This window comes from Hypanus sabinus, chromosome 30, assembly GCF_030144855.1.
Source record: "Hypanus sabinus isolate sHypSab1 chromosome 30, sHypSab1.hap1, whole genome shotgun sequence".
In the NCBI taxonomy this organism is placed as follows: domain Eukaryota; kingdom Metazoa; phylum Chordata; class Chondrichthyes; order Myliobatiformes; family Dasyatidae; genus Hypanus; species Hypanus sabinus.
This window is the reverse complement of record NC_082735.1, coordinates 31,852,336-31,872,491: the sequence shown is the minus strand read 5'-3', so window position 1 is coordinate 31,872,491 and position 20,156 is coordinate 31,852,336. Positions and strand designations below refer to the sequence as shown.

The 20,156-nt window shown below is 42.2% G+C and overlaps 1 protein-coding gene across 6 annotated transcripts in view; it reads right to left on the bottom strand.

The window, feature by feature from the left end:
- Window positions 1-536: 536 nt before the first annotated feature.
- The window catches only part of LOC132383512 (S100P-binding protein-like), a 78,214-nt gene continuing 58,594 nt past the window's right edge, over window positions 537-20,156 (bottom strand). For all 6 annotated transcript variants that reach the window (XM_059954557.1, XM_059954556.1, XM_059954558.1 and 3 more), the window contains 2 exons: window positions 5,399-5,483; window positions 537-3,371 (listed from right to left, as the gene is read on the bottom strand). In XM_059954557.1, the coding sequence (XP_059810540.1) occupies window positions 3,251-3,371; window positions 5,399-5,483 (206 nt within the window). In that variant the 3' untranslated portion in view covers window positions 537-3,250. The remainder of the gene's footprint in view (window positions 3,372-5,398; window positions 5,484-20,156) is intronic.

The window sequence follows — 20,156 nt, the reverse complement described above, 5'->3', positions numbered from 1 at the left end:
TTCATACTCTCATTATTTTTTGCTATTTATTTATATTTGCATTTACACACAGTTTGTTGCCTTCTATGCTCTTTCATTGATTTGCTGCGAATAGCCACAGAAAATGAATCTTTGGGTTGTATGTGGTGACATGTAAGTACTCTGATAATAAATTTTACTTTGAACTTTATTGATCATTAAAAGAAGTCTTTCAGGTGCTTCCCACTCCCTCCTCTTTTTCCCCAACCATGATTTCCCCTCTCTCTTGTTCCCCTCCCAATCCCAGTCCACAGCAGAGACCCACATCAGAATCAGGTTTATCATCACTCACATATGTCATGAAATGTCTTTTTTTTTTGTGGCAGCGATACAGTACAATATATAAAATTACTACAGTACTGTGCAAAAGGTTTAGACATGCTAGCTATGTATATGTGCCTAAGACTTTTGCACAGTACTGTATGTATAATTTGTATAAGCTATTCAGTTAGAATAAACTGTCACAAACTCTAGAATGTGTCATTAAGTTAACAGCGGAAAGAAAAACACAATTGGCAAACATTTAGAAAACATCTTTAATGAAACATCTGAAGAAATATAAAACTGGCAAAAAGTAACCGGAAGATGCTGAGATCAATAAGGGAGAACAATGATAACTTTTCATTATGCAATCTGTATTGTTGGTGAGTGACATTGCAAAACAGCGTTGGCTCTCGGCAGGGTCACCCATGCCAAAGGGAAGAGACCAGGCTAAGAGTGGTCCACCAGGTCTGGGGGTTCAACTCAGAGCTAACAACCTTGACTTGTCAAAAACAATTATGAAAACAGCAATGAAGAATCTTCCATAAAGACAGATATGTGGGACCTTCAACGCTGCCCTAAACACCAGCGGCATAACGGGCAGTAAGTAAATAAGTTTTCATAGCCTATGAAGTGATTTCCTAGAAGTTGACCTAGAATTTTCCAATGAACCCCTTATTAATTGACATTTCTAAGTGTGGGATGTATGTATATCAAAACAATAAGAGATTGTAACAAATCCTCACTTTAAATAAATTGCTTAAGTGAAATGCATTTTAACTAACTTTCAAACTATAACACTTACATTTCTCTCAGTCACCTCCTCCTCTGTCTCCAATCGTGAAAGCCAGAAAATCAGGCACTCAAGTAGAGCTTTCTTTTCTATAACACCATCAGATTCCACCCTGAAAACTCTCAACAATAGATTTTGGATCGGCACATTGAACCCAAATATGCTTGCAGAGCTGAACAATCTTAGTCACCCACCAACACATCTGTACACAATTCAAAATAAAAGCTGTTACTCAATACTGATCATTAGGCCTCACTGTTCCCTTCTTTCATGTGAACCAAAGTGTCTTTAACCAACCAGAGACCTTCCAGACTCCTCACTTCGCAGGAGAGGTCGGCTACTTGCAGCCCCTCTGTGGTGCGATGCACCAAGGAGGGGCTCCAGCCGGCCTTGAGTGATCATTCTTGACTATAGCAGAACTTTCAAGATCAATAAAATGTGGAAAGATTCAAGCAAGCGAGAGCTGGAGGTAGAAGCTAAGAGCTCAGAATACAGGAGGTGGCTCAGGCAGAGCCACACACCTGTTGAAGACTGCTGTAATGACAAATGTAATTTTCTCAAGTGCAGATGACTTGGAAAGTAACATTACAACATTAGTATCACGTCCAAATAAATTATATCAAGATTTAAGTTGCTATACAACAGTGCAATATTATCACCATACTTTCACACTATATAGCAATCACCCACACAATTGCCAAGTTCATTTTTAAAACTATTTTGCTGCCATTATTTGTATCTGTTTGATTCGCAGTATGTCAACAGGGGATTCTGCTTGACAATGGCATGATGTAGCATTAGCTGACAGTCAGTTTGAGCCTTGAACGTTAAACTGTAACAATATCAGTGTACGGTAAAATCAATTCACACTCAAGATACAATCATGGCCTTCACCAATTAAAGGCCGATACATAAATATACAAGGCATAAAAATATTGCTACAAAAACAGCATGAGAAGGTAAAATATTAAAAGACCATTCAACTCCACTCCCATTATCAGATGGCGAATTGGTAACTGTCAGTTATAGAAAATATAAAGGGGCAGTGATCTAAAAGAACAGGTTTAACATTTCAAAAAATATTTAAAAATTACAATTCTCTATCTTAAGGCACAGTAAATAAGGGAAATACTTTTCTGCCCACGCAGTTTTTTTCAATGAGGTCTGAAGGTAAATTGCACTTTTTTTTTAAACTACGAGATAAATGTAACACAACCCAAAACGCAAACATGAAGCTTCTGCAGAACCACAGCACGTGGTGCAGGTCTGGCACCATTCCCATCAATGCTGTTGACAATAGGGCTCAGACTCCTCTGTGGGACTGACGGAAGTGCACTGAATGAACCAAAACCATTAGACTATGAATAAACAGTTGTTGTAAAATCATTTCCCATGTGTGCAGAATGTAAAAGGTCATCAAACATAACCGGCTCTCGATCTGCACTGAAGGAATGGGATTGTGGGTTAACAGCTATTCAGTGTTTCCTTTACCATCGTATGAAACTTTCACAGACAAGCACAATTGTTTTGTACATATCATGACCAAAATTACTACAGCTTTGAAACAGTAATAATGTAATCTACTGCCTGGTAGAACTTCACAAAATACTGAATAATGCAATGCAGAAGACCTGTAGAATTCTGCTTCTAAATGGCCAAATGAATCACCTTCAATTTCTAAAATTACTACTTTCATTAACAAAACCGAATTTTTCAGGCAATCTACAACTTAGGGTCTCATTTGCAAGAACAGGCATTATTGTGCTGAGGATTAAACACAGCTGATAAAAATTCTAATATCTCTCAATTGCTACTCCTTTAAACTTGTTAATGGCAGCTCATAATTGCATACACTGCTTCAAAATGAAAATAGTAATTGCTCATGTTCATCCAATTTTCCTGAGAGTCTTCTGTTCTTAAGACAGAGTACAGAACATAGTACAGTACAAAGCACCTCCTCAACCACCCCATCCTGACAGGAAAGTACGTATCTATACTCTCAAATCAAGCACCCATACTTTAAAAACTAAACATGATGCTTCTCTAACAAGCACAAGATCACGCTTCAGAATATAAACAGCCCTCAGAAACTTGAGACATAAACGCAATACACAGACTAAATCTAAAACTTTGTGCTATGAATGTCCAAGGGATAGAATGGCTTCTCTGCTGTGCAACTTAGGAATGAGAACCACGTTGGTGAGATTGTGCAAAATTAAGAAAACGAGGAGCTTCCCCATTCCCGGACCATTCGTACAAATCAATCTTGGGTCGGTCTCTGTGCCGTCTCATATAATTTCTGGAAAAGAAAGTGTCACAATGTTAAAACAGATTTACAAACTACTTCACAGTAAGCAAAATATAGCAATATTAAGTTTCTAGGTAGCACTCATATTCAAGGTCTCTGGATAGAAGTAATTACTTACAGAGGCCAATGGGCCTATGAAAAAAAATTATTACTCCCAATTTCAAGACCACTGATCCATAAAATAAGAGATGTGATATTTTCCTGTTTTTCCTATGAAAAAAAAACACTGACCTTCACAGTGTTTCCCTCATTTGTGTCTATCAGTATCTTCCCTGATTTATATTCACTCAATTTTTTTTCTCTGTGGCTTGTACAAATCTAATTAATGACAATTGCAGAACATTCCCCCTGACAGTAGAGCTCATAGGACTTAATGTTTCAATCCCTATGATAAGTCGGCACTCTCGTGCAGTGGTGACAAGGAGGGTAGGTACCTCATTGGGGTCATCAGGTGGGCACCCTCCTTCTTTGACGTCTTGTTGAGAAGCCCTCGACGTCTCTAGAGGGCTCAACGATGCTACCTGGCGTCCCAGATACACCACCCCTCAGTTCCATACCCTCCTGTCTTCATCTTGCAGCCCAGTTGCTGCCTTTCCTTTTAATCCAAATCCAATTGCTGCTTTCTTCTGCTGCATTTGACAAGGATTTGATTGCTTGTTGGAGGGAATCACCCCTCACCCCCACCTTCTTCAATAGACTGGTCATAGACGTAACCACGAATCCCCTGCATCCCACTTCTACAGGGAAAATCTCGGTCTTCCAGCCGTACTGGGCAGCTTCAGTTGCCAGTTCAGAGTATTGGTCTTTTTCCTCTCATAAGCTTCTTCAACACATAAAACAGTAAACCAGATTTTAAAAAATATCTTGCTCTCCAGGACTGGATACAGTCACAAAAAAAGATTTAAACTGCAAATTCAGCCAATTAGCAGCACCTCCACTTCCTAAGGAGTTTGAGACAAGCAAGGCTACCCATCCCCATCTCAAATGAATTTTACAGGAGCACTGTTGAGAGCATCCTGACATGTCGCATCTCCATCTGGTACGGGAGCAGCCGATCATCGGACTGGAAGTCCCTACAAAGGACTGTGGGAACAGCCGAGAGGATCATAGAGGTCTCCCTCCATCCATCGGGGACGGTTATCAGGACCGAGGCATTGGCAGGGCCCTTAGTATTATTAAGGATCCCACCCATCCATCCAACATCCTCTTTGACTTTCTACCGTCAGGCAGGAGACTCTGGTGCATAAAGACAAGAATGGTCAGGATGGGAAACAGTTTCTTCCCTCTGGGTCTCTTTCCATATAACTGAGGTCCTCCACACCTGGCAACATTGCGCAAAGTTTTTTCTGTACTCTGTCAACCATATTTACATCATCCTGTAACGAGGAGAGGAGCAGTAACGGTCACTCTAAGCTGGCAACATCCCACCTCATGCTCGAGTTTAGAAAATATATTCATGGAATGGATGGTGCAGGATCTTCTGAGTATCAAGGGGGAAAATTTAGTCACCCACCGAGAGGAAAGATGTCATGAGTTAAGGGTGAAAGGTGAAATGTTTAAGGGGAACATGAGGAGAAATTTCACTCAGAGGTGTTTGGGTTTGTGCTTCAAATTATGAGGGTAAATGCAAGCAGGCTACTTCCACTGGGGTTTGGTGGGACAACAACTAGAGGTCATGGGTTAAGGGTGAAAGGTGAAATGTTTAAGGGGAAGATGAGGAGAAACATTTTCACTCAGAACGTAGTAAGGGTATTGGAATAAGCTGCCAGCGCAAATGGTGCCTCTGAGCTTGATTCCAACATTTAAGAGAAGTCTGGATAGATACATAGTAAGGGTATGGAAGTCTGTGGACCCAGTGCTGTTCGATGGGAGTAGGCAGTTTAAATGGTTTAAGCACAGACTAGATGGACTGAAGGCAGTTTTCTGTGACTCTAAAATTAAGAGAAAAATGCCATAAATATGCAACAAAATGTTCAATATTTTTTTTTAAAACTGATGCTTCAAAATGTCAGGTTTACCTGACAGTGAGGTCTAGGCGGTGTTGGCAGGATTTGTAGATACCTCTGACCTCATCCATCAGGGAGTGTAATTCTTCCAACGGTCCTGCAAAATAAATGCTGTTAAATCCTGATTCACCTTACGATAACATTTTAGAGGTTTTCCAATGTTTCAAGATGCAATGGTCCTACATGGAACGCATTAAGCTGCCACCATGTAACAGACATGGAAGGAAACCTAATTACTGTTCAAATTTACTGAATATTTACATGTTTTTAAACCAAAGTCACGTCCAAAACAACATTCAATTTAATATCAGAGAATGTATACAGTATACAACCTGAAGTTCTTACTCTTCACAGACATCCACGAAACAAACCTCAAAGTATGAATGATAGAACCTCAAGGACCCCGCACCTCCTCCCATGCACAAGCATCGACCCTCCCCCTCCCCACCCTCCAGTTGCGCCAGCAGAAGTACAGAACACCCCCCCACCGACCCAGCCACCACGCAAACAACAGCAAAGGCCTCCAAAGAGACTCTGATCTGGAGTCCATTCAAAGCTACGGTTCATAACCCAGCACCTCAGCATATCAGGCATACATTTCCAAAGCTTGGTCAGCTCACTTTTATTTGTCGATATCTTGTGTGTTTATTTATTTATTTAGCCATTTAAAAAGACCACGGAGCAGGCCCTTCTGGCCTAATGAGCTGCCCCACCCAACAACCCACCTATTTAACCCTGGTCTAATCACAGGACGGCGGGGCGGGGCTACATCTCTACCGAAGGGGGTGTAAGGCGCTCCTTCCCTCCGCTAGCCTGCAGGTCACCCTTGGGCAGGTGTAGCACCTGCTTATCCCCCGATCAGGGTCACGTAACACTAGGGGAGCAGGTGGTGGGTGGTTGTATGAGTAGCAGGTGCACATCACAAGTCCCGGTTATGTGACCCCTGACGTCAGGCAGACAATCTCTGACGAGTATTGATAATGGCGGGGGTCACCCGTCTTGTAAAGACACTGCCCAGAAGGTGGCAATGACAAACCACTTCAGTAGAAAAATTTACCAAGAACAATCATGATCTTGAGACCATGATTGCCCATGTTGTATGACATGGCGTATAATGATGTCATATGACATGGCACATATTGATGATGATAAACCACCAATTAACCTATTAGTTAGCACGTCTTTGGACTGTGGGAGGAAACCGGAGCATCCGATGACATACATGTCGTCATGGGGTGAAGATACAAACTCCTTACAGAGGCGCTGGAATTGAGTTCTGAACTCCGACACCCCAAGCAGCAATAGTGTTGCAATAACTACTATGCTAACGTGGCACCCCATGGCATGTGAATGGCGTGTGCTAGCTTTTGCAAACATTTCTTCATCTCCACTTTATTAGAAGAGAGTTTTCTCTGAAAGCAAATTTGGATTAATATTACATTTAACTTCTGTGTTTCCCCCAGATTATACAATAATGAATACAATATAAAAAGAAAACTTTCTCATATGCTTGAACAATATAAGTGGCACGGTAGCACAGTGGTTAACGCAACACTTTACAGTGCAAGTCACCCAGGTTCAATTCCCGCTGCTGCCTGTAGGGAGTTTGTCTGTTCTCCCCGTGACCGCATGGGTTTCCTCCGGTTGTTCTGGTTTCCTCCCACAGTCCAAAGACATACCGGTTGGGAGATTAATTGGTCATTTTAAATTATCCTGTGATTAGGCTCGGATTAAATTGGGGGATTGCTAGGCGACGCATCTCGAAGGGCTGGGTGAGCCTATTCCGCACTGGAGCTCAATAAAATAAATAAATTATCAATAGTTAATGAAGACGTCTTCATTTGAACCCCAAAGTAAAAAAAAAAGACATTTACAAAGCAAAATAAAAAGCCACTGAGTTGTGCCCAACTTTATTTCAAGTTGGGGAATATTTCAATTTCTAACATGTTATTTTACATTTTTAACCAATTAAACCAACAAAATAAGCCATATATTGTCAATTTAATTTAAGAAAATTCTTAAGTTGACATAGAGAGGAGATAAATATTTGATTGTCAAAATTAATATCTGCTCAACCTCAGAGTTCAAGAAATCAACTTGTGTCTTTTTTCAGCTTCTTCAGTTGATTCAATAACTTAAGCACGTTCCTTTCAACTTGACTTGCCTGAGTAAACAGATTAATTTGAAGTTTGTGTAAAAGATCAGGTAGATTGAAGATTGCTTAACCTTCAGTGGATAAAGCAAACCACTTTTCCTTTCCATTACAATTAATGGATTTATTTTATTTTATTCAGACACAGCCCTTAAAACCATGCTGCCTTGCAGCCCCCGATTTAACCCTAGCCTAATCATGGGACAATTTACAATAACTAATTAACCTACTAGTCAGTAGATTATTCGGACTGTGGGAGGAAACCCACACTGTCACGGGGAGAATGTTTTAACTCCTTACAGGCAGCACCCGGGTCGCTGGTACTGTAAAGCGTTGTGCTAACCACTACGCTACCGTGCGATGGGAATTGAACCCGGGTCGCTGGTACTGTAAAGCGTGGTGCTAACCACTACGCTACCGTGCGATGGGAATTGAACCTGGGTCACTGGTACTGTAATGCGTTGTGCTAACCACTACGCCACCGTGCAATGGGAATTGAACCCGGGTCGCTGGTACTGTAACGCGTTGTGCTAACCACTACGCTACCGTGCGATGGGAATTGAACCCGGGTCGCTGGTACTGTAACGCGTTCTGCTAACCACTACGCTACCGTATGATGGGAATTGAACCCGGGCCGCTGGTACTGTAACGCGTTGTGCTAACCACTACGCTACCGTATGATGGGAATTGAACCCGGGCCGCTGGTACTGTAACGCGTTGTGCTAACCACTACGCTGCTGTGCCACTTCAAGCTATATTCTGATGATCAGAAACTATTTGTAATTCTTAAGTCATGATTCCAAAAAAAGGTATTGTTCAATTCCTAAATACCTCCAGCAATTTTTACACAGAGAATGATGGCACTATAATCAAATTTATTATGCACATTAGTCCTTTGGTTTCCTCCCACAGTCCAAAAATGTACCAGGTAGGTTAAATGGTCATTGTAAAATTGTCCCATGATTGGGACAGGTTTAATCGGGTTTGTCAGGGGTTGCTGGGGCAGAGTGGGTTTGGAGGCTTGCGTGCCTCAATGACCCAGAGAGCTATGTTGGCTGGAGTCAGGACTTTACGCTTTGGCTGTTGGTAGGGTCACCCATGCCAAACAGGTCAAAAGGTAGAGGTCAGACTATAAGAGTGGTCCACCGATCCTCCAGGTTTGAGGGTTCAGCTCAGGGCTAACAACCGCGTCTGGTTGTTACAGAAGCAGCAATGAAGAACCCTTCTACATCTGTGAGTGACGACGTTCCCAAGTCTTCACTCGGGACTTGCATGATTGACAGCAAACTGAGAGGAAGCTGCTGACAGAGATAGAGGACCTTCATTGCTGCCCCAAACACCAGTGGTATAACGGGCAAGAGAAAGAGATGACATACAGAGCAACAAAGATAATCTTAAACCGGAAAGCGACGCTTCATTTACAGACAAGAAATCAGCCATCATTTCTATTCCAAAATGATATATTGGTAATTACAACCAACATAAGTATGGATGAGCTCACAAGGTGACTCCCAGGAAAGACAACCTCTTGTGCTTAAACGGTCCAAAGATCACAATGCATGATCAAGCTCGAAAAGACGTAGCAGGATCAAGGCAGAAAGGTTTTACTTGAAGCTTTAAATTTCACATTTAGATTTCTGAATGGACATTGAACCCATGAACTCTACCTCACCACTTATTCTTTTTCCTTTCTTTTTGCACGTGTAATTTAAATATATATTTTACAGTAATCCACAGTGTTTATTACATATTGCATTGTACTGCTGCTGCATAACAGCACGTTTCATGACGTGTGCCAGTGAATTGAATCTGATTCTGATTCCGAGTTGAAATGAATGCTTCAAAGTGCTTTCCCTTTGAGGAACGCGGGGAACTCAGCAGGTTGAGCAGCATCCAACAGAGGAAAGGAACTGTCACAGCCTCAGGCCGTAACCCTGCATCAGGACTGGGAGTACAGTGGAGAGGGCCAGGGGACACCAGGCTGAGGCAATTGACGGACTCAAGAGCTGCAGCCACTCTCCGAAATCTACCACCCCAACAGGTTCGTCCCCCAAGCCATCAGACTCCTCAATACCCAGAGTCTAGACTGACCGCTACGTCATTTATTATTATATTGAAATTTGTCCTCTACTGTGCCTATTGTCTTGTTTATTAATTATTGTTCTGCCCTGCACTGTTTTGTGCACTTTATGTAGTCCTGTGTAGGTCTGTAGTCTAGTGTAGTTTTTGTGTTGTTTTACGTAGTCTCGTGTAGCCTTGAATTTTTTTGAACTGAATTGAATTGAATTTTGGTTTATTGTCATTTAGAAATCACAACTGCAATGCAGTTAAAAAATGAAACAACGTTCCTCCAGAATGATATCACAAAGTACATGACAAGACAGACTACACCAGAAGATCCACATAACATTTGGCAATCCCCAATCCAGAGTCCGGAGAGGCTGCTGCGTATTAATATCGCACTACCATCTTAGCGCGTTCCCCGGAAAAAAACAAGACTACCCACACACCAAGTCAGGAGAACAACTCTACCACCCAACAAACCAAAAACTAAAGCTACAAGACCTACACAAAACCACATAGTTAAAACAGTGCAAACAATACCATAATTGATTAAAAAAAAGACCATGGGCACAATAAAAATAGTCCAAAGATGTTGTCTCACTTAGTCTAGTGTAGTTTTGCATTGTCTCATGTAGCACCATGGTCCTGGAGGAATGCTGTTTTGTTTTCACTGTGTACTGTACCAGCAGTTTGTGGTCGAAATGACAATAAAAAGCGACTTGACTACTTGATCAGGTTTTGTCAAGTAGGGGTGGTAGATTTGGGAGCAACTGCAGCTGTATAGAGGCAAAGAGGAGAAAAATTAAGAGGTGGGGTGAGGTGACAGAGGGCTGGAGACAGCCACCAGAGCAGAGTTTCCCAACCTGAGGTTCGCGGACCCCTCTGTTACTGGTAGGGGTCCATGGCATAAAAAAGACAGGGAACCTCTGCACCGATGGAGATAAGCAGGGACATAAAGGGTGACCCAGTGTTGGAATCTGATATGCAATGGAATCACTGGAGTGGGGGATTGGGGCTAGCTGAATGGCAGATGGAGTGAGAATGAGGTAGGAAAGGCGAGGGCAGCAGAATGTGGGTGAATGTGAGGCAAGGAGAGGCAAGAGTGGGGGGGGTGCTTAAGGGAAAAGGGGGCAAAATCGGGAGGGCCTGAGGATGATCAGAAGGGAAAAGGGGAAGAATTCATTGGTTAGAAGGTTACCTAAATTTGGAAAACTCAATGTCACAACTGCTGCAATGGTTAACACCGGGTTAATCACTACCAAGAGTAACATTTTAAAATTAATTTTCAATAATCCTCAAGGAGCATTAAGACAGCTCGTTTCCCCACTGATTATAAAGGTAAACAAAGATGAGGAAGAAGATCTCACCATTTCTACATTGATGTTCCTTTCTATATTAATAATTTATCAATATACTATTATATACTGTAATAGGGTGGTGGGGTGGAGCTATGTCTCCTTCAAAGGAGGTAAAATGCTCTCCTTCCCTCCTCTAGCCTGCAGGTCACCTTCAGCCAAGGTGTAGCACCAGCCACCGATTAGGGTCAGATGAAGCCATAGGAGCCGGTGCAGATCACAAATCCCGGTTATGCGACCACTGACGCCAGGCAAAATCTCTGAAGAGTATTGATAATTTAAAGACACTGCCCAGTAGAAGACAATGGCAAACCACTTCTGTACAGAAATTTGCTAAGAACAATCACGGTCGCAGAAAGACCATGATCGCACATGTCATATGTTATGCCACATTACAAATGAATGAACTATATAATAATTATATTGCTATATAATAATCACTATTATATTGCTATATAATCACTATTATATTATATATTCCCATATAATACTATATTAATATTACAAGAAACAATTCCCTAAATCTTGCAGAATTAGCAATCACATTTATTTATTTAGATATACAGAATATCTGGATATTCGACCCACACCCCCCAGCAACCCATGACAAACCCCTAGGTAACCCTAATCCAATCACGGGACAATTTACAATGACCAATTAACTTACCCAGTACATTTCTGGACTGTGGGAGGAAACCGGATCACCTGGAGGAAACCCACACATTCCATGGGTCTGACATACTGGGAATTCCGAACTCCGATGCCCTGAGCTGCAATAGCGCCATCCTACCACTATGCTACAGTGGCGCCCTTCATGCTTCCCAATCAAACAATCCGACAGATGAACAAGAGCTACAGGACAGTGGGGCCTAGAAATATTTGTCATTACCAGGTTAAGCTGCCAGACCTGCTACTTCATTCTCAAGTGGGGAATGACAATATGGATCTTCTGTCCACTATGAACTTCGAAGCAGAACTGTCCGTTATTTTCCCTGCGCCTTGTTCAGCATATCGGGCAGCAACCTTGTCGTTGCTTTAGTGCTTGTCTGTTTTACAAGGCCGAGTTGCAAGCTCGATGCAAGCATGCAAGGAGGCAGCCGGATTTAAACCTGGGACCTCTTGTTCCAAAGCCCAAGTGCGGATACCACTACACCACCAGCACAGACAACTTATTTATTGGAAGGAAGTAATTTGGATCAGCTTGATTTCGCATTGGCTGATGAAGAGTTTGAAGTGTACTATCATATGTACAATTGCTTAATGTCTATGCAAAGGATATAGATGTAAAGCAAACTTTATTGATGTCTATTGGGTATTTAATATTTCAGCAATATTTGAGTAATCCTCTAAACATGTTGATTTGTAGGTTTCCGTAAAATAAACAGCAGAGGCATTTTAGGGGAAACCATAACAACTCACTTTACTATCAACCCAACACAGAACATAACGTGTGGTTAAAAAAAACTTCACATAGAGGATGTTGCCTGAATTGGAGAGCATGCCTTATGAGAATAGGTTGAGTGAACTCGGCCTTTTCTCCTTGGAATGGCGGAGGATGAGTGGTGACCTGATAGAGGTGTATGAGATAATGAGAGGCATTGATCGTGTGGATAGTCAGAGGCTTTTTCCCAGGGCTGAAACAGCTAACACGAGAGGGCACAGTTTTAAGATGCTTAGAAGTAGGTACGGAGGAGATGTCAGGGGTAAGTTTTTTTTTTAAAACGCAGAGAGTGGTGAGTGCGTGGAATGAGGAGGTGGAGGAGGAGGATACGATAGAGTCTTTCAAGAGACTCCTGGATAGGTACATGGAGCTTAGAAAAATAGAGGCCTATGAGTAACCTTAAGTATTTTCATGTTTAGCACAGCATTGTGGGCCAAAGGGCCTGTATTGTGCTGTAGGTTTTCTGTGTTCCTATCATCATGTCAGACCAGCCTCTTAAAGTGAAACCCATCTCACTGTCAGTGGTTGTGAATTATGCATATCTTTCCACCCCTTACATTACCCTACAGATTAAGCATTCGGTTTAACTAATTAATTACATCTTTTATGTATAAATATGTGAACTACGTACGTCATCATACTACCACATGATGCATGCGTGCTTCGCTCTAAGCTAGACTCACATTTCGGACTCCTTTGACTTCCTTGTGAAGTAGTTTAATGTTTTGAAGCCGCAAAGCGTAACGGTGTTGGCTTTGGTCTAGTGGTTACGTACTTGGGAGATGAGTTGTATAGCATAAACTAGGCTGCCATTCCAGCGCGGCCTTTGGGGAGCGTAGCCCTACTTCAGGTGGCACCCCCAAGGTGAAATAATAAGCCGAACCCCCTTTTTTTATTATCCCAATGGTCACAAACCGTAAGTCTGTACAACTGAGAGTTCAACATGCATTCCTTGCACAACTCCAGAAAATATATTCTACCTTGCTCAGGGGTGTTTACCTTGCTGTAAGAAAATTACCATTGGCTGCCCTGAAATTGTAAAAGACATTGGCCACATCTATCCAGCAGGATAGTATCAATCCAATTTACCAACCGTGCACATTGGCTGAAACCTTAATGGCTGAGATCCTGAACATACCAAATGATTTTTGCACCAAGCACAATATAATTTAATATCTGCTACTATCTTGGAGGTGCCTTCTGAAAATTCTGAAAACTTTCATCTCACACTTGCTATATCATCAACTTTTAATTTCTTTCATTGCCAGAACTGTTAATATTCTCCCATGCTTTGTCCTTTACAATATTCATGAATCTGCAGCACAAGAGCAATTTATGGAAAATACTTTATAAAGTTATTTAAGTGTTTTATATATCTACTGTAATTCTTTTTTTGTCTTTTATTATGAATTGCATTATACTGCTGTGCAAAGTCAACAGATTTCATGACATAGGAGAGAAAGGAGCAGAATTAGGCCATTTGGCCCATTAAGTCTGTTCTGTCATTTCATGATGGCTGATCCAATTTTCCTCTCAGCCCCACTCTCCTGCCTTCTCCCTTTATTCCTTCACGCCTTGACCAACCAAGAATATATCAACCTCTGCTTTAATTATACATAAAGACTTGGCCTCCACAGCTGCCTGTGGCAAAGAATTCCACAGATTCTCCACACTCTGGCTAAAGCAATTCCTCCTCATCTCCGTTCCAAAAGGATGCCCTTCCATTCTGAGGCTCTGTCCTTGGATCTTAGGCTCTCCCACCATATGAAACATCCTCTCCACATCCACTCCATCAAGGCCTTTCACCATTCGATAGGTTCCAATGAGGTCATCACTCATTCTTCTGAATTCTAGTGAATACAGGGCCGGAGCCATCAAACAATCTGCATATGACAAACTGATCAGTCCTAGAATCATTTTTGTGAACCTCCTTTGAACCCTCTCCAGTATCAGCACATCTTTTCTAAGAAAAGGGGCCCAAAACTACCCACAAAACTCCAATGAGGCCTCACCAATACATTATAAAGTCTTAACATTACATCCTTGCTTTTATATTCTAGTCCTCTTGAAATGAATGTTAATATTGCATTTGCCTTCCCCACCACACTCAACTTGCAAATTAACTTTTGGGGAATCCTGCACAAGGATTCCGAAATCCCTTTGCATCTCAGTTTTTTGTATTTTCTCTCCATTTAGAAAATAGTCGATCCTTTTATTTCTTTTACCTAAGTACATGACTATATACTTCCCGACACTGTATTCCATCTGTCATTTCTTTGCCCATTCTCCTAATCTGTCTAAGTTCTTCTGTCACCCTCTCTACTTCCTTAAAGCTACCTGCCCCTCCACCAGGCTTCATTCATATTGTTTGCAAACTTTGCAACAAAGCTTTCAATTCCAACATTCAAATCATTGACATAGACCATAAAAAGAACTGGTACCGACACAGACCCCTGTGGAACACCACTAGTCACCTGCAACCAACCAGAAAGAAGCCCCCTTTATTCCCAATCTTGGCCTGCTGCCAATCAGCCACTGCTTTAACCATGCTAGAGTCTGTCCTGTAATAACACAGGCTCATAGCTTTTTAAAGTGGCACCTTATCAAAGGCCGCCTGAAAATTCAAGTACACAACATCAACCGATTCTCCTTTGTCTATTCTGTTTGTTATTTCTTCAAAGAATTCCAACAGATTTGTCAGGCAAGATTTTCCCTTGAGGAAACCATGCTGGCTATGGCTTATTCATCATGTGCCTTCATGTGTCTCCCTGAGACCTCATCCTTAATAATCAACTCCAACATCTTCCCACCCACTGAAGTCAGACTAACTGGCCTATAGTTTCCTTTTTCCTTTTAACCAATCCAAAATCTAGTGATTCTAGAAAAATAATTACTAATGCCTCCATGATTCCTTCAGCCACCTACATCTTTCAAAACCCAGGAGTGTACACCATCTGGTCCTGGTGACATATCTACCTTCAGAACTTTTAGCTTCCCAAGAACTTTCTTTCTAGTTATGGTAAAGTCACACATTTTATGACCCCTAACACCTGGAACTTTCACCATACTGTTAGTGTCTTTCACAGAGAAGACTGATGCAAAATACTTAATCAGTTTGACGGCCATTTCCTGGTCCCCCATTGTTCTCCAGCAGCCTGACATCTATTCTCATCTCCCTTTTACACTTCATGTATCTGATGAAACTTCTGGTATCCTCTTTAATATTACTGGCGAGCTTACTTTCTTATTCCATTTTTATCTTAATGTGTTCCCAATCTGCTAACCCCACTAATTTTTGCTCTATCATATGCCCTCTTGTTGGCTTTTATGTTGGCTTTGGCTTCTTTTGTTAGCCACGGTTGTGTCATCTTTTCTTTAGAATACTTCTTCCTCTTTGTGATGTACATATCCTGTGCCTTCCAAATTGCTTCCAGAAATTCCAGCCATTGCTGCTCTGCCATCATCCCTGCCAGTGTTCTTTCCCAATCAATTCTGGCCAACTCCTCTTTCATGCTTCTGTAATTCTCTTTACTCCACTGTAACATTGACACATCTGACGTTAGCTTCTCTTTCTCAAATTTTGGAGTAAATTTAATATTATGATCACTTGCCCCAATGGGTTCTTTTACCCTAAGCTCTCGAATCAGTTCTGGTTCATCGCACAACACCCAATCCAGAATAGCTGATCCCCCAGTGAGCTCAACCATGAGCTGCACTAAAAAGCCATCTCATAGGCACGCTCCAAATTCCCTCTCCTGGAATCCAGCACAAACCAGGTTTTCCCAATCTACCTGCATTTTGAAGTCCCTCATGACTATTGTAACATTGCCCTTTTGGCTTCTACTTTCCATCTCCTGTCGTAATTAGTAAGCTACATTCTTACTACAGTTTGGTGGGGGGGGGGGGGGGGGGGTCTGTATACAACTCCCAACAAGGTATCTTTACCCTTGCAATTCCTTAGCTCTATCCACAATGATTCAACACCTTCCACCACTAACTCAGCTCTTCCTAATGATTTGATTTCATTTTTTACCAACAGAGCAACTCCACACCCTCTGCCTTCCTGCCTGTCCTTTCGATACAATGTGTATTCTTGGACATTAAGCCCCCAGCTATAACCTTCTTTCAGCCGTAATTCAGTGATGCCTACAACATCATACTTCCCAATCTGCAACGATGTGGTAAGTTCATCCACCTCTTTCCAAACACTGCGTGCATTCAAATACAACACTTTCAGTTCTGTATTCACCCTTTTCAATTTTGTCCCCTTTTACATTGCAACTCATCTTGTTGACTGCAATTTTCCCCTATCAACAGCCTCTCTTCACTGCACATTGCCTCCTGTTTGTAAACCCACTACCTCATCTTCAGCATATAATACTTTCTGGCATACTTTCCTACAATACTTCTTGCATTGAAATATCCGCAGCTCAGGACACTAGTCGCACCGTGCTCAACCTTTTGATTCCTGACTTTGTCTGAGGTCTGATCAACATTTGCCTCCAGAGCCTCTCCATTATCTGTTCTGGCACTTGGTTCCCATCCCCTGCAACTCTAGTTTAAACCCCACCATGCAGCATTAAAAAACCTTCCTACTGGGATATTAAATCACCCTCCAGTTCAGATGCAAATCACCCCTTTTATACAGGTCCCACCTTCCCTGGCGCAGAGCCCAATGATCCAAAAATCTTATGTCCTCCCTCCCAAACCAATTCCTTAAGTCACATATTAAACTGCATAATCTTCCTAGTTCTATTTGCCAGTGATATTGAACCCGATTCTGAATTAACATAGCATCTTTTGCCGCTTTCCACAGTTTGCTCTGCGCTCTTACCAATAATTTTGGGTACGAGAAGCCCCAAGAACTGCCAAAGAGTACAGGGTCTCTGCTACAGAGTATACATTTGTAAGCAGCCCTCGAGGTCAGAATTGTGACTTAATGCATCAGGACTCTGAAAAAGACTTCACTAAATTGTGAACACTACCTTCAGCAGACTCAAATACAGATTATGTGGCAAGTAACTTTATGTTCTCTCTCTCTCTCTCTCTCAACGTCGAGATCAACGACAAAGATTTAATGCAATTTGACCACTATAGTTGGCTAACTAGAAAAATCAAAGAGACACAAGAGACTGCCGACACTGAAATTAGGAGTTAAAAACAAATCTGTGGAGGAACAGCGAGTCAGATGGTTAACATTTCGGGGTGAGGTACTGCAGTTGAGTGTCAGCATACAGTTTTGTGTAAAAGTCTTAAGGTTAGGCTGCCTTAGACTTTTGTACAATACTGTATTTGTCAACAAGGAGTGGAAAGCGAGTTTGTTGACCTGGCGGGACCAAAGGATGTTGGGAGTGGTGAGGATGTAGCGCCATGAGACAAGTGACAGAGGAGTGCCAGGGCAGGGGTTGGCGCAGGTGCAGACTCACCCAGCCCTGACACACCAGGCAAGCTCATTAGATTCTGAACAATTACAGAATGTCTCTCTGACACTTCCCAAGCCCTCCCCTCTCCCTTCCCCTTTCCCCAACCATGATTCCCCCCTCTTCCTGCCCCCTTCCCACTCTCAGTCCACAATAGAGACCCATATCAGAATCAGGTTTATCATCACTCACATATATCATGAAATTTTATTTTTTTTCTCTTGCAGCAATAGTGCAGTGAAATACATAAAATTACTGCAATACAGTGCACCCTAACTATACACCTGTGCCTAGGACTTTTGCACAGTTCTGCAAATAGGTCAGGAGGGCGAGACAGGGGCTAGTAGGTGATTGGTGGAACCAAGTGAATTGAGGGATGAGGGGCAGATGTAACCTGGCAGGGCAGAGGGAGATACTAATGGCTGATCGGTGGAAACAGATAAGGAAACTAAAGCTAATGGAGCTGAATGTGTGACGGGAAAGATAAATTGAATCAATGTGTGGTGGCGATCTATAAACTATGTCCTTTATGATATGAGTACTACATTTCCAAAGTAGTAGCCTACTAAATGTTGGCACCCCAACGCTAACTGATCCAATTGTTTCAAATATTTACGGAAGTTTCTTAATTAATTATTATTTCTTTTATTTAGAGACGTAGCATGGCTCTTCAATCTAACGAGCCCATGTTGCCAATTACACCCATGTGAGTAATTACCCTACAAACCAGTATGTACAGTATTTGGAACGTGGGAGGAAACCAGAGCACTTGGAGGAAACCCACGCAGTCATGGGGAGAACGCACAAACTCCTCATAGACAGGGGCAGGAATTGAACCCGGGTCACTGGCACTGTAAAGCACAACGCTAATCGCCATGTGACTGTGCCGCCTCCTTGTGGTATGGTTAATGTAACGCAGTTATAAAATACGATCAATTAAAATTTGTTCCCAGTACCATTATCAGCATTTCTGTAACTCAAATATGCAACAAAGATGATTGTTTTCCGCAATGAAATCTCTTTAGCAAATACGGAAATAACCTCCAGAATCAGATTTAAAATCACTGGCGCGTGCCAGGAAATTTGTTAAATTTGCAGCAGTAGTACAATACATAGACAGAATAAAGAAAATATATATTAAATCATTGAATTAAATAAGTCATGCAAAAAAATAGGAAATATAAAGTAGTGCGGAAGTGTTCATGGGTTCAATGTCCATTCAGAAATTGGATGGTGGAGCGAAGAAGCTGTTCCTGGATCACTGACGGCATTCCTTCAGGCTCCTGTATCTCCTCCTTGATGGTAGCAATGAGAACAGGGCACATCCTCTGGGTGATGAGTCCTTAATGATGGATGCTGCCTTGACACATCACTCCTTGAAAATGCCCTGGGTACTCTGGAGGCTAGTGCCCATGATGGAGCTGGTTAATTTTACAGCTCTCTGCAGCTTGATCCAGTGCAACAACCTCCCTCCTGCCCCCTCTCACCCATACCAGGCGGCGATGCACCAGTTAGAATGCTCTCCACGGTACATCTGTAGAAATTTGAGAGTGCTTTTGTTGACGTACCAAATCTCCTCAAACTTCTAATGGCTGTCATGCCTCCTTCACAGCTGCATCAATATGTTGGGTCCAGGTGAGGTCCTCAGAGATACCGACACCCAGGAACTTGAAATTGCCCACACTTTCCACTTCTGATCCCTCTACGAGGACTGGTGTGTGTTCCCTCATCTTACCCTTCCTGAAGTCCGCAATCAGCTCTTGGTCTTACTGACGTTGTGTGCAAGGTTGCTGCTGTGACACCACTCAATTTGCTGATGCACCTCGTGCCTGTACGCCCTTTCGTTAACACCTGAGATTCTGCCAACGATGGTTGTATCGTCAGCAAATTTATAGATGGCATTTGAGCTATTCCTAGCCACACAGTCATGTGTATACGGAGGGTAGAGCAGTGGGGTAAGCACACACCCCGGACGTGTGTCAGTATTGATCGTCTGCGACACGGCGATGTTATTTCCAATCTGCACCGATTATAGTCTTCAGGTTTGCAAGCTGAGAGTCCAGTTGCAGAGCGAGGTACAGAGGCTCAGTTTCTGGAGCTTTTCGATCAGAGTTATAGTTAAACACTGAACTGTAGTCAATAAACAACACATTTATTGTCTAGGTGATCCAAGGTCACATGGACAGCCAGTGAGTAGATATGATCCTATTGCAGTTCTCCAAAGTCATAATGATGAAATTATTATTATTTATTGTTTATTAATTGACGTACAGCTTAGAATAGGCCATTCCAGCCCTTCGAACTACACCACCCAACAACTCCTGATCTAATCCCAGCC